Source organism: Crocodylus porosus, unplaced genomic scaffold, assembly GCF_001723895.1.
Source record: "Crocodylus porosus isolate Cpor-Errol unplaced genomic scaffold, CroPor_comp1, whole genome shotgun sequence".
Taxonomy (NCBI): Eukaryota; Metazoa; Chordata; order Crocodylia; family Crocodylidae; genus Crocodylus; species Crocodylus porosus.
The window spans coordinates 322,641-335,004 of NW_017728939.1; the positions used below are offsets into that span (position 1 = coordinate 322,641).

Genomic DNA, 12,364 nt, shown 5'->3' on the forward strand with positions numbered 1-12,364 from the left:
CAGCTTCGGCTCGTCTATATACACGCACACACACGCACCCTATCCACCCGCTGCACAACTACACTACACACGCACGCTGTCCACAGCCACTGCACACCCACACACCACCCTCACTACGCACACAATGAAGCTCACAAAAGCTCGTGCCAATGTACATATACAGTGTGTACACACACACTATAATGCACGTGTAGTGAGTGTGTGGTGTGTGCACATAATGCAAGTGTGTATGCATATACATATACACACAGCAGGTTTGTGAGCTTCAGCTACATCCATGTGTATAGATTATATCATTATGTATACTATGTGTGCACACATTGGGTGAGGCTATACTTCTAACTATATAGTATAATGCGCATCTAGTAGGTAAGGATACACAACACACACCATAGTACAAACTTGTGAGCTTCAGCTGTGTGCGCTACACTCTCCCCTTCCTTCAGTCTATAAAGTATAAATCTAATCTACCCTGCCTTCTAACATGGTTATTGTACCTAATTACCCATTGCTGAAAGGATAATGCAATTCCCCTCCATTACCACAGTTCTCTCACCTGTAGGTTAAAAAAATCTCTGACTCCAAAATTATTCATATTTTTTTAATTGAGTCAATGTTTTGAGAGACCTGCACCATAAGCTACTTGGTATGGCTAACCAGGAGCTTAAGACAGCATCTAATAAAGTGAACTTCAGCCCAAGAAAGTTTGTGCTCCATATTGCATCTTATTTAGCTGGTCTGGAAGGGGCATACATCTACCCTGCTTTCTGCCTTACTTCAGACCAATACAGCTAACTGCCTCTAACCAGGAGCCTGACAGTAGTTTCTCTGATGATCTTCTGCGTAAGGCAGCTGCACAGCAGTTTGCTGAGGCATGATTTGGATTAATCCCAAATTAAGCAAAGCGGCTAGTGTAAATTTATGAAGTACAGTTGGAAAGAAAAAAGATGCATTAGAAGTGGTCATCTCAAAGCAGCAGGCCCAAGGTACAAGCTAGATTTCTCAGGATATCTACCACAGATTGCTCAAATCTTTATCTAGGACACAGTATTGAAACTGAAACCTTCCTTTCTTGATTTTCAGCTTATCAACAGGAGACCCAAGACACTGCGCCTTGCTGTGCTGCTGTTCTGCAAGCTTGTTCTATTCTTGGGCTTGGACACAGACTGTTAAGTACCAGATTTCTAAATGGGTTTTATGCATATTTTAACACCATGGTTTGCTCATAACCGTGCAGCAGACAGGCAAAACGGCACATCAGTGTTGCATTTATACCTCCAAAAATCAAAAGAACCATTTGCACTTTTCTAGCACCACTCATCTAATGGTCTCAAATGGTCTGTAAACATGAATTAAACTGCTGCTCCCCTGAGCAGGCACCCTTATTTTACAGTGTTAACTGGTACATGCTCAGCATTTCAGTGGTTTTCCGTTAGTAAAATCTTCAAGTCATTAGACAGTCTCAATTCCTCCCTTCTTTCTTCATCTGGACTGTGCTTGTGCTCTCCTGTACTCATGTTTATACCACACTCCATTCCGAAGGCTCACCCCAACAACGTCACAAAGCACACACTAGTCCTACTGTCACTGAAAGGCAGCCATCTATCTCTAAGGTGCAGCATACACTTACCAGCACAACACTACATTTGTGACTATTAAAAGGAAATGACAAGGTTCTAGGGAAATATAGGGGTTGAAAATACCACAGACAGATGAAGAAATACAAAAGCTTAACATCAATAGAAACAAAAAGGAACTGTCAGATTGGAAGGAAGAGAAGAAAAGAACACAAGACTTCTTTGCACATTGATTTGAGTCAAGGGAGCACTGCTGATGGTTGATAAATACCTGTCTTCATGTATATTTCAGAGTACTGGGTGCCTCTTTAACTGTTAAATTGGTTAGTTAAATTGGATTTCTTAATAAAGTATTAAAAAGTATCCAATTAAAAGTGTACCTCAGTTCCTCCTACACAGTATGTGGTCATGCAGAATAAAAAACTATCAAAATCACTTCATCTCGTAGACTGCTGTGGGATTTTTAAATGAAAAGTGAGCAAACCCTCTTTCTGTGCTTCATCTGAAAGATGTTGCCCACGACCACCTCAGAGGGCAGGGGCCCACTTAAATAAACTGTCAGTTACAACCACCTTAGAGTTTCTTTGAAGATCCAAAACAGGGCACAGCTTGAAGTCATATTTTGAAGTGGAGTTTGGCCTAGCTACTTGTTAGCTTAAACAGAATAATAGGATTAAACATTTAAAACCACAATTCAATCGGACAGTAATTACCTAACAATTTACTTCTGACAAGCAAAATAAATCCAGGATGGTTAAGCACACCATGGGGAAGAGACCCATTTTGTGAAAGTTTTTATTCCTTTATTGATAAACACTTTCCAGATTTTGCAAACTGGATTGTTCAGTTAAAACCAAAACCACAAAAAACTTTCAATCAGAAATCCTCAATGTCCTGCTTAGAAAAGACAAAGGTTAACTCTGTCCTGGCCACAAAGGAAAAGCTTGCAAACTTAATCCTGGTCTTGGAAATCTAAAGCTTCATGGAATTGATTTTTTTTAAATAAGATTTTAAAGGTTAATTTACAAAATGCAATATGGTTATTTGATATGCATGTTGCGGAGATCTGCAGGACAATTAAGAGTATCTTCAAACATCTTGAGCTGATGTCTGTGAAGGGGCTATTTGGCTTCTTTGCATCCTGTGCAGGGAAAAAGGTTAGAAAATTAGTTTGCTTTTTTCCCCTCCCCATACAGGCGTCTTGGTTTAGTGCAGACTAACAGTAATTTAAACATGACCAGCACATTCAAAACTCCCAGATAACTTCTTATTCCTCTCAGCATGTATGTTTCTATCTCCATAACATTATGCTGAAGGTGGAAATATGAAAACTTTGTGATGAGGGAATAATTATTTTACATAGTAAGTGACAAGTAATGTCCAAGCTGCATACCGCACACTTTTACAACACATATGCATGGTGTGTTTTCATTTTAAGCCGGTGCCTTCCAGAATGAAAGATTTCCCATAATCCTTTACTGCCAGCGCTCTGGCGGCAGTCCTGTAGAAAATGCCTTAAAATTCCTGCTAACTCCATACGCATCCATGTTAAAGAACTCATAAAAGAAACAGTTAAAGAAAAGAATATGAACATCCAGTCCTAGTCTAAAAGATACCCATCTAAAAGGGCATGGGGGGAAAAAGAAAAAATATAATAAATCAGAGATTCTATAAGAATCACTTGGCAACTAGCAAAACTGGAAAAAAAAAAAACCGAATCACACAGCAAGTCACGCCAAGCTTGAATAACCCTGTGCACTTTGGTGCTATTCTTGTCTACCTCAGGGTAACTGTCAAGACAAGACATGGACATTAGCAGCATACCTGGGTTTGGACAAAAATTGCTCAAGTGTCTTGTAGCTCTGGTCTCATTTTGATTAATTCTATTCCCCAACACAGGTGAATGATTTAAAGGGCTTTATGAATCCCATGTCAGCCCATTTTAATCTTCCGAACGTTTGCTTGCTGTAAGGAACTACCTTCTTTTTTATGTGCTTATTTCTTCTAGATTAAAAGTGGAAGTTTCTATTTACAAAATGTAGTCTGGCATCTGCTGCCATTACACCTGGGACCTAACCCCACTTCTTGGTAGTTTACATCCTCCCAAACTGTTCCAGTGAATCTGAGGTTAAGAACTTCTGCCTAACACACTCACCAGTCTTCCTGGTTTAAGAGGTAGCAGCAACCACGCCCACCTTCTGGGCAGCTTCTTTCTTGGCTTGGTGAGCCTGCAACACAGCAACAGCCTCCTCCACCTAGGGAAGACAAATTGCCCGGTAAGATCCATCATCTTTAACAAAATCACTCAATCCAAACTACCTTGAGAAGTGGGAGAATTTACCTTTGACCGGAGGGATTCTGGAGACTCCAGCATGTGCAGTAGCTCTGAATTGTCAATCTCTAGCAGCATTCCTGTGATCTTCCCTGCAAGGCTGGGGTGCATAGCTTGAATCAGGGGGAACAAGCGTTCTCCTAGGAAAGTAAAATTCAAATGGTCTTTGCAGAGTGCTCTCACAGGTCCTTTGCAACAACTAACAAGGAAAGCAGATCAGCACCTATCGAAGGTTTAAACTAGAGCAAACACTAGCTTTACATTTCCGTGGCATCTAATTTCTATGTCTCACCCCTGATCCTTTTTTAACTACTAGTTTTAGGGAACACTAGATGTTTTCATGTCTAAGTCAGAATGCCCAACTACCATCATTTTAAGCATCACTGTATCTACACCCAAACTACTGTGTGTAGGGGGTAGTAAAACACCCCTTATTTTCACAAAAAGGAGCCTTGTGCATCCCAGTTGCCGGAGACTTTGTGCTTTAAAAAGCTCTGAAGTCAAATATGATAATGAGAAATGTGTTCAGCTTCCTCATTGTGCAGAAGGCAGCAGGACTGACTTCCGAAGCATCACTTACCCAGCATCTGTTTCTGCTCCTGGGGAGGAGCAGCAGCCAGCATGGAAGCCGTTAAAGGTTCCTGTCCCTGCACGTGTACTGCAGGCTGGGGTGCCTAAAAGAGAGCCGAAAAAGCAGCATTAGGCTGGCTGCTTTGTGTTTAAAGGTCAGTGAGACAATACATTATGCCTCTTCCAGGACACGTCAGCCCCTAGCAGAGCCTGTACAACTGGGAAGGCCTACATAAGGAAATCATAGCTCCCAGCTGCACAGAACACAAGCTGCAAAAAGCAATCATATAAAAACTCAGAGGCATGTTGCCCGAGAACATCCCAGGTACAGACAAGCTTTAGTATTGTGCAAGGTGGCAGCCTGCTTAGTGGAGCCAGGTAACACTAAGGTAAGAGCAGTACTAGTTTGTGGCTTATGCCCTCCAGCAGGGCAGGCCCATCCTATCCTACAGAACCTGAGGCCACCAGGGCCCCCACAGAGCGAAGTGGAGAGGCCGTGGCCCCTCCTGTGTTTGTGGGTGTAACCCGCCTAGCGGGTTGGATGTTTGTTTAGCTGTTCTGGCCAGAATGGAGGCCCCACACAGGCTGATTTGCCCCGGGCCCTGCACCCTGCTACGGTAGTCTCTGCTGATGGATCAGGGGGCCCCAAAACTATATCTTGCAGGGGGACCCAAAAAAATGTGGGCCAGCTCTGCCCTACAGAGATAAGCCTGGTGATCTCAATGCACAGCCCAACTTTATCTTCAAGGACATCTTGTGGAAGGCTGTGCAGAGAAGGTCAAACACATTTTGAGGCAAGGATGCAAGAAAAGCTTTTCTATAGAAAGAAAAAGGTAAATAAAGGGCCTATCAGAATTAAAAGGCTGCACTGATTGAACTGCAACAGGGAGAGTTAAGAGCAGAGCCAGCGTCCTATACCCTGCTTTCTGGTGGGTCTGAGTTATCAGAGTAGTTTGGACATTTTGTCAGATACTTTATAGTCAAGGTTAAAAACGTACTCCTGCAGCTACTGCAGTCTAATTTCATCACAGCTAGCTAAAGTATAGACCCTTGTGTTACCTGCAAAGGCTGAACAGTTGGGTGTGGGCTGCGGACACTTGAGGCATATTTATAAGGAGGAACTGCTCTGGGAGCAGGGGCAGCTACAGGCGGACGAGGAGCTAAGTTCTGAGCTGCAGTGGCAACCCCTGCAAAAGAAAAAATAAGATAAAAGATTATACACATCAGCACACATGTCTAGATCCCATTTCCCAGCTAGCTCAAAGTTATCAGCATGGGACTTCGCTACAAGCAAGCACCAGACTCCTCTCAGACCTGAACAGTGATACATAACCCAGTCTTTCAATAATGCAGAGGCAGAAATACCAAGCTGGAGGACAGCATCCAGCTGGAGAAAAAGTCTCATTCTGCACAACTACACCCTCTTAATTCAGATACTCTGAACTAAAATCCCCCAGTGCAATTCATTATGGTAACATCCATGGTTTATCAGGCCTTCCTAATATAAAGTTCACTTTGCCATGTGGGAGATGGTTGGGAAGGTGGTTAATTATCCAAGTATCAGAAGTAGCTGGCTACATTAAGAAGAGGCTATAAAACTAAGCCAGTTGCTGTAAATGCTGCTTTTAAGACATTTTCTACTTACATTCCCTCCAACAAAGCAAGCTGGATATTGTACTCTGGAAAAGCCATTCAGAATCACACAGAGCCCATTTTCAGAGAGAGCAAATGTGTTGCAGAGTTGTAGAGACAGATCCCAAATGAAGCGCAAGGCAACCCGTCTGGATTTCCTCTGCTGTGCTATAGCACCTGCTGTCCCCAGACTTGCACTGCACCGCAAGGACAGGAAAGATTTAGGTGCTGTCTCTATCCTACTTAGGTCTCCCTAGTGGGTGCCTAAGGGCTCCGTGCCACCTCCTGGCATCAGTCTTCAGAAATATTAACAAGAGACTCTGTGCTCCCCCCCTGCTCCCTTCACGCTGGAGAATCACTAAGAAAAGGACTGCTTACCAACTCTCTGGGCAGCAGCCGGGAGGCCACGAGAGGCCTGAGTATTGCCAGCGGGGGCCAGATGGCGCAGTGCTGGACGTGGCCCAGACTGGCGCATGGCATTTGGCATTCCTTGGAAGCCTAATGAGACAGATAAGGACAATGAGAGGAAATTCCTAAAATAGAAAGTGATTAGCCATCCCAAGACCATCAGCTGCAAGCCGTGAGTGGAATTTGCACGCTGCAGGAGGGAGATGTGTTTGTTTGTGTAATCCTTGCCTGCTTTGGGAAAAACAAGGGAGTTCTGACTCTCCCAAGTGAGCTGGCTTTAGAACTAGTGTTGTTTGCTGGGGTCCAATACAGAGATGACTGTGGAGAGTATGGGCAATAAGAGAAATAGATGAACAGTTCCACTGAGGACTGGCATGGCAAGGCTTCAATCAACAATAAGTAAGATTCACTTCAGTCACTAGCAAACAGTGGATCACCAGGAATAATCACCCATCTAAAATGACATCCAGTCTGTCCTTCAAGGGGTAATAACTGCAAATGATCCCTCAACTCTAGTGGCATAGAAGATACAGGATGAGCAGGTACACAGAAGAGAAGAATGGGAGAGCAAGCGGGAAAAGGCACTATAAAACCATAGCTTCTTTTCTAGCCTGCTCACCTTGTGGCCTTCCCCCTTGCTGCCAGCGTGGGTTAGGTCTCATCTGTGTCATCTGATTGGGTGCATAGTAAGTCGGTCTGCTCTGAGCCTGTGAAGAGATCAGAGAAACCCTGAAGGAGCTCCACCAGAGCAATAGACTGAAAATGCTGTTTTACTGGTATTTGGCAGCTTTGCCTGGATTCAAGCAAGGAGATCACAGAACAGGGGAGCCATGGAATGAATCCCCCTGGCTTGGAGACTGCAGAGTCAGAGCCTGGTTAAAAAGCACAGCAAAAAGACTCAACAGGGCAGCTACAGGTTAAAGGTTCCAGTTGGGTGATGCTAGTAACACTGAACTTTGCTGGACTCACCTGGGGCACAGCAGGCATGAAGTAGCCCCCAGCAGCAGGCTGGAACTGGTTAATGATGGTGTTGGCTGGCAGGGCCCTCATCCCAGCAATGCGCTGCATGTACTGATTGGTGAGATGGGCCTTGCGCTCCTCTTTCCTCTGTGCCAGCGCAACATACAAGGGCTTGGAGCCCACAATACGCCCATTCATCTCAGTCACAGCTTTGGTTGCTTCTTCGGGGGAGGAAAAGCAGACAAAACCAAACCCTTTGCTTCGTCCATCCTCTAGCATCACCTGCAACAAGGAATAAATGTTAATACAGCAGCGTTATGCAGGTTGGACTGTGTCGGCCGCAACTGGCCTAGCAGCCTATCCAAAATTCAGGGAACACAAGTGTGAACAGTGATCTTTCTCCCCAGGCATCAGAAAGGTAATAGTTGTTCTGCAGAGATATTGGTCATTCAGCCATGTAGCAATTGCCATTGTTTCCAATACACCCCCCACCCTCCTTCCCATTCCCTGACAAGAAAAATGAACGTTCTCTTTATTCAGAGAGCTTTCATGTTCCTCAGTCAGATAAGAGCTATCGCAGAGGTGTAGAGACAAGCACTCAGTGAAAGAGAAAAACCACCTGTCTGGATTTACTCTGCTTTGCTGTATGCACCATATGTCCCCAGACTTGCACTGAGCTGCAAGGAATGGGAAAGATTCAGGTGCAAGTAAGGAAAAGTAGGACTCGTGGCAGCATTCCTAGGCCCCTCATGCCCATAGAGGAGTCACCTAAACCACAGGTGAGTTTGCCATAAGAGATGAAGCAAAGGTGCTCAATACTGTCCCAAAGGAAGGCGGCACTTAGCCCAACTGAAATCCACTTACTGACTCATCCAAATTATCCAGACCCGAGACCCACAGATATGAAAACTACCCTGGCACCCTAGATTCAAAACAGATAACAGTCCTTTTTCAAACCTACGATTATGAATCTTCACAGTACCTTGGCACTTGTTATTGATCCAAACGGTGAGAACTCCTTCCTCAGTTTTTCATCATCAATAGTGTCATCTAGGTTTTTAATATATAGGTTAACTCCCTACAAAAAAAAAGAACATCAATACAGAAAACATCCTTTTCATCTCAAAAAAAAAGTATTCCAGGAATGTTGAGCACAACCACCTGTGCCAAATCCATACTCTGCTTACATAATCCACAGTTTTCTTCCCTTCATCTTAGAACTGTGGGCAATAAATGTTGCAGAGTTGTAGAGACAAGTCCCAGTGTAAGTAAAAGAAACCTGCCTGGATTCACTCTGCTTTGCTGTAGCACCATGTGTCCCCAATCCTGCACTGTATTGCAAGGAACAGGAAAGATTTAGATGCAAGGTAGATGCTAAGCCTTACCACAACTACAACAAAAGTATGGCCCTTTGACACCCTCTTGTCATGCACATACAGTGTCTGTCATCTTAAAGAGGAAATTATGTGCATGAGACCTTAGCTTGATGGTTTCTATAGGACTGTGATCTATTCCCACAGGCTTCTAAATATTTCAGTTTATTGTCATAGCTCTGACCCTTGGAATTTCATCAGCCCATAATACTAGGGGGTGCTACTTGCTCTTGACTCCAGAGGTCAGCATTGCAAGACAGATAATTAATTATTTCTTCTCATGTTCCTTCTGAAGTCCACCAGCAGACCAAGTGAAGGTGGGGGCATCTTGTCAGTACTGGAGGACACATGTTGTCTCGCCATACCTGGTACCGACTGATTCTCTCTTGTTTCAGCTGCTCAAACTTCCGTTTCAGCTCTGCCTGGCGTTCTACTTTCTTCTGTGCTCGGCCAACAAACACCATTTTCCCATTGATGTCCTTTCCATTCATCTCTTCCACTGCCTGGACAAGGAGTCGAACAGGAAATTCCTGTCAATTGCTGAAGCAAAGCAGCAGCTGTTTCTATTACTAAGTCTGATTACTGACAGCCCCATCCTACTTCCTTGGTTGTGGACTAAGAAGGCCAAGTTGACCATATTCTATTTATGCTATTTCTACAAAAAGGTCCAGGAAGAAACAAATCAAAGTTATTGGCAGGGACTGTATGGACACAGCCCACAATTCTGGCCTAAAAGAAGTGATACATGACTTGACAACTTGGTCATAACGCCAAGTCTTGCTCAAGCCTATTCTTGGGGGAAAAAGCATTTCTAATCATCATTCCAGTGCCAAACACCTTCCATTCTCCCTCGGTGCCTACTCATGTAATATTTCCTAATCAAACTAAAATTCCTGATGTCTGTCCTACAGGAGGCTGTATGGATCTAGTAATTTGCAAGAGTATAGACTTCAGCATGAATAAACAACATGGTGAAGTGCAAAAGCTTTTCAAGCTGGACATCAGAAGTTAGTTAAGCGTTGCTATTTATCACTCCCCTTTTTGCCCCCCCACCCCCCCATTCCCATCTCTCATGCTCGGACAAAAATGTAGAACAAACATTGCTCGTACCTTGTTGGCATCTTCATGTTTTTCAAAGCTCACAAAGCCAAAGCCTTTGGACTTTCCTGTGGGATCTGTCATCACCTTAACACTCAATGTCTTCCCTGTGGCCAAGGGACAGAATGAAGAAGGCATTACTTACACTAGATTTCCAGGCTTCACAAACTGAAACGAAGCTTCTCCAACAACCCTGGCTTGTTTTCACCCACCTTTACGATACAGCCTCTGCCTTGTGTCTGACATGCTTCGTAGGACAGACAGCCACTATCTCAGTATTGCCCTACTCTGCCCTCAGAGAGACTCAAAAGTAGCACAGAGAGGGCAACAAGTTTCCATTACCCTGGCTACAAGGTTTACAGCTACATCAAGACTATTTCTCTGTTTACCGTATTTGCTGAAGAGCTCCTTCAGTCTCTCATCATCCATGTCATCCCCAAAGTTTTTAATGTAAACATTGGTGAATTCCTTTGCTTTGGCTCCCAACTCAGCCTCCCGCTCTTTACGGGACTTGAATCGCCCAACAAATCTGAAAGGAAAGAGGAAAAACTGCAGTGAGAACTTTGGTTTTCAAGGCTGGAAGTGCAACGCATTATTTGCAGTAGAGCAAACAAGAGTGCCTGTATGAGCTGGGGGAAGGTGTAACAGGCCAAAGACCAACCAGAAGTCACCTGTCCTGTAATGGGGAGGTAGCAGGAAAAGGGGGCCCACCCAGCTCTACAATGGAGAGCGTGTAGGCAAGGATTACCCCCCAACCCAGCCCAACAGTGGAGCAACAGCAAATCCAGACTTGGTCAGGGAGATCCACCATCCCTGTAATGGAGAGGTAGCAGGCCATGGCTTGGGCAGGGAAACTCACCAGCCCTGTAGTGGAGAGGTAGCAGGCCAAGGCTTGGGCCAGAAGAACCAGTAGCCTTGTGTGTCCCTGTTAATACCGAGATGCATCACGGTTCATGCGCTCGTTGCTGCTTCTGGCTGTGACACTCACACTTTGCGGTCGTTTAGCAGCATGCCGTTCATCTTCTCGATGGCTCTATCTGCAGCATCCTGGGTCTCAAAGTGCACAAATGCGTAGCCCTTAGAGCCATTCTCATCACACACCACCTGTAAGTGACACAGCAAACCAGATCATCAGCTCTTCATTAAAGGCAATGCCATCGATAGAATGCCAACTGCAGAGATGTCCAGAAACTTCCTCTTTTTATCACGTTTCCACAGAAGGTATGAATAAAAAGATGAAAGAGTGGTCCATGACTGAGGTTCTCAGGTAGTGCTAAAATATAAACAACAAATGCAAACTAAATACCGTCTGACACCACGATCCTAGTTGCCGTTATGACACTTGGCTGGTCTGTGACCTTTGGCAAGGCACTTCACCCTCGTGCCTTGGATTTTCCATCAGCCAACCAGAGATGAAACTTCCTCTCCTATGTAAAGCACTCACATTTATGGATTAAATGGAAGGATGGCCCTGACTCAGCATAGCTGATGCACCTCATACAAAAGCCAGAGTTCAGTACTTCAAGCATATGCCAACTATGACAGAAACAGTAACCCACTGTTTCAAAAGCTGAAAGTTGTATTCTTGCTCATGTCCTAAACTGCAGAAAACAAGCTTTTCCTTAGGTTGTCTTCAAACAAATCAGGTGGCAACATAGGGAAAACAAGTTGTTGCCAAAGGATGGAATTACCAAAGCATAACCTGCTCTGGATTTCAGAGATGGGGGTGTCTACACAACTGATGACCAAGAGCTGGTATCAAGTTGGTGATCTCCCCTCCTTTACTCAACTGCACCCTCTTCTATGCTGCTTTTGAAAGTTCCCTGCCCTGAGCTTGGCAGTGACTCTCCCTTTTCTCCTTCCCCAGTGTCATGTGTTTGATCAGGTCTGGTCAACTCTACGCAGTTTAACTCATAGTTTCATAGTTGGTAGGGTCAAAAGGGACCTGAGCAGATCATCAAGTCCAACCCCCAGCCATGGGCAGGAAAGGATGCTGGGGTCAAACAACCCCGGCAAAGTGTCTACCTAGCCTCCCTTTAAAGACCCCCAGAGTAGAAGCGAGCACCACTTCCCTTGGAAGTTGGTTCCAGATCCTAGCCGCCCTGACTGTGAAGTCACGCCTCCTGATATCTAGCCTGAATCTACTGTCAAACTTATGGCCGTTATACCTTCTTACTCCCAGTAGTGCTCAGGGGAACAGGGACTCTCCCATTGCCCGCTGGTCTTCCTTGGCTGGTTTAGAGACAGCCACCAGATCCCCTCTCAGCCTTCTCTTATGGAGGCTGAACAGGTTCAGGTCCCGTTGCCTCTCCTTGTGGGGCCTGCCCTGCTGCCCCCTGACCATGCGAGTGGCCTCCTCTGGACCCTCTCCATGATGTCCACATCCCTCCTGAAGTGCGGCGCCCAGAACTGGA

The 12,364-nt window shown here is 44.9% G+C and overlaps 1 protein-coding gene across 1 annotated transcript in view; it reads right to left on the reverse strand.

Annotated features, from left to right (window-relative positions):
- Positions 1 to 2,347: 2,347 nt before the first annotated feature.
- Positions 2,348 to 12,364, reverse strand: part of PABPC4 (poly(A) binding protein cytoplasmic 4) — an 18,336-nt gene continuing 8,319 nt past the window's right edge. Inside the window, exons 3-15 of the mRNA XM_019547571.1 lie at positions 10,939 to 11,054; positions 10,340 to 10,479; positions 9,963 to 10,057; positions 9,218 to 9,355; positions 8,462 to 8,557; positions 7,489 to 7,761; positions 7,139 to 7,226; positions 6,490 to 6,609; positions 5,539 to 5,666; positions 4,490 to 4,583; positions 3,919 to 4,049; positions 3,733 to 3,832; positions 2,348 to 2,718 (exon numbers count right to left, since the gene is read on the reverse strand). Coding sequence (XP_019403116.1) covers positions 3,746 to 3,832; positions 3,919 to 4,049; positions 4,490 to 4,583; positions 5,539 to 5,666; positions 6,490 to 6,609; positions 7,139 to 7,226; positions 7,489 to 7,761; positions 8,462 to 8,557; positions 9,218 to 9,355; positions 9,963 to 10,057; positions 10,340 to 10,479; positions 10,939 to 11,054 — 1,506 coding nt within the window. The 3' untranslated portion in view covers positions 2,348 to 2,718; positions 3,733 to 3,745. The remainder of the gene's footprint in view (positions 2,719 to 3,732; positions 3,833 to 3,918; positions 4,050 to 4,489; positions 4,584 to 5,538; positions 5,667 to 6,489; positions 6,610 to 7,138; positions 7,227 to 7,488; positions 7,762 to 8,461; positions 8,558 to 9,217; positions 9,356 to 9,962; positions 10,058 to 10,339; positions 10,480 to 10,938; positions 11,055 to 12,364) is intronic.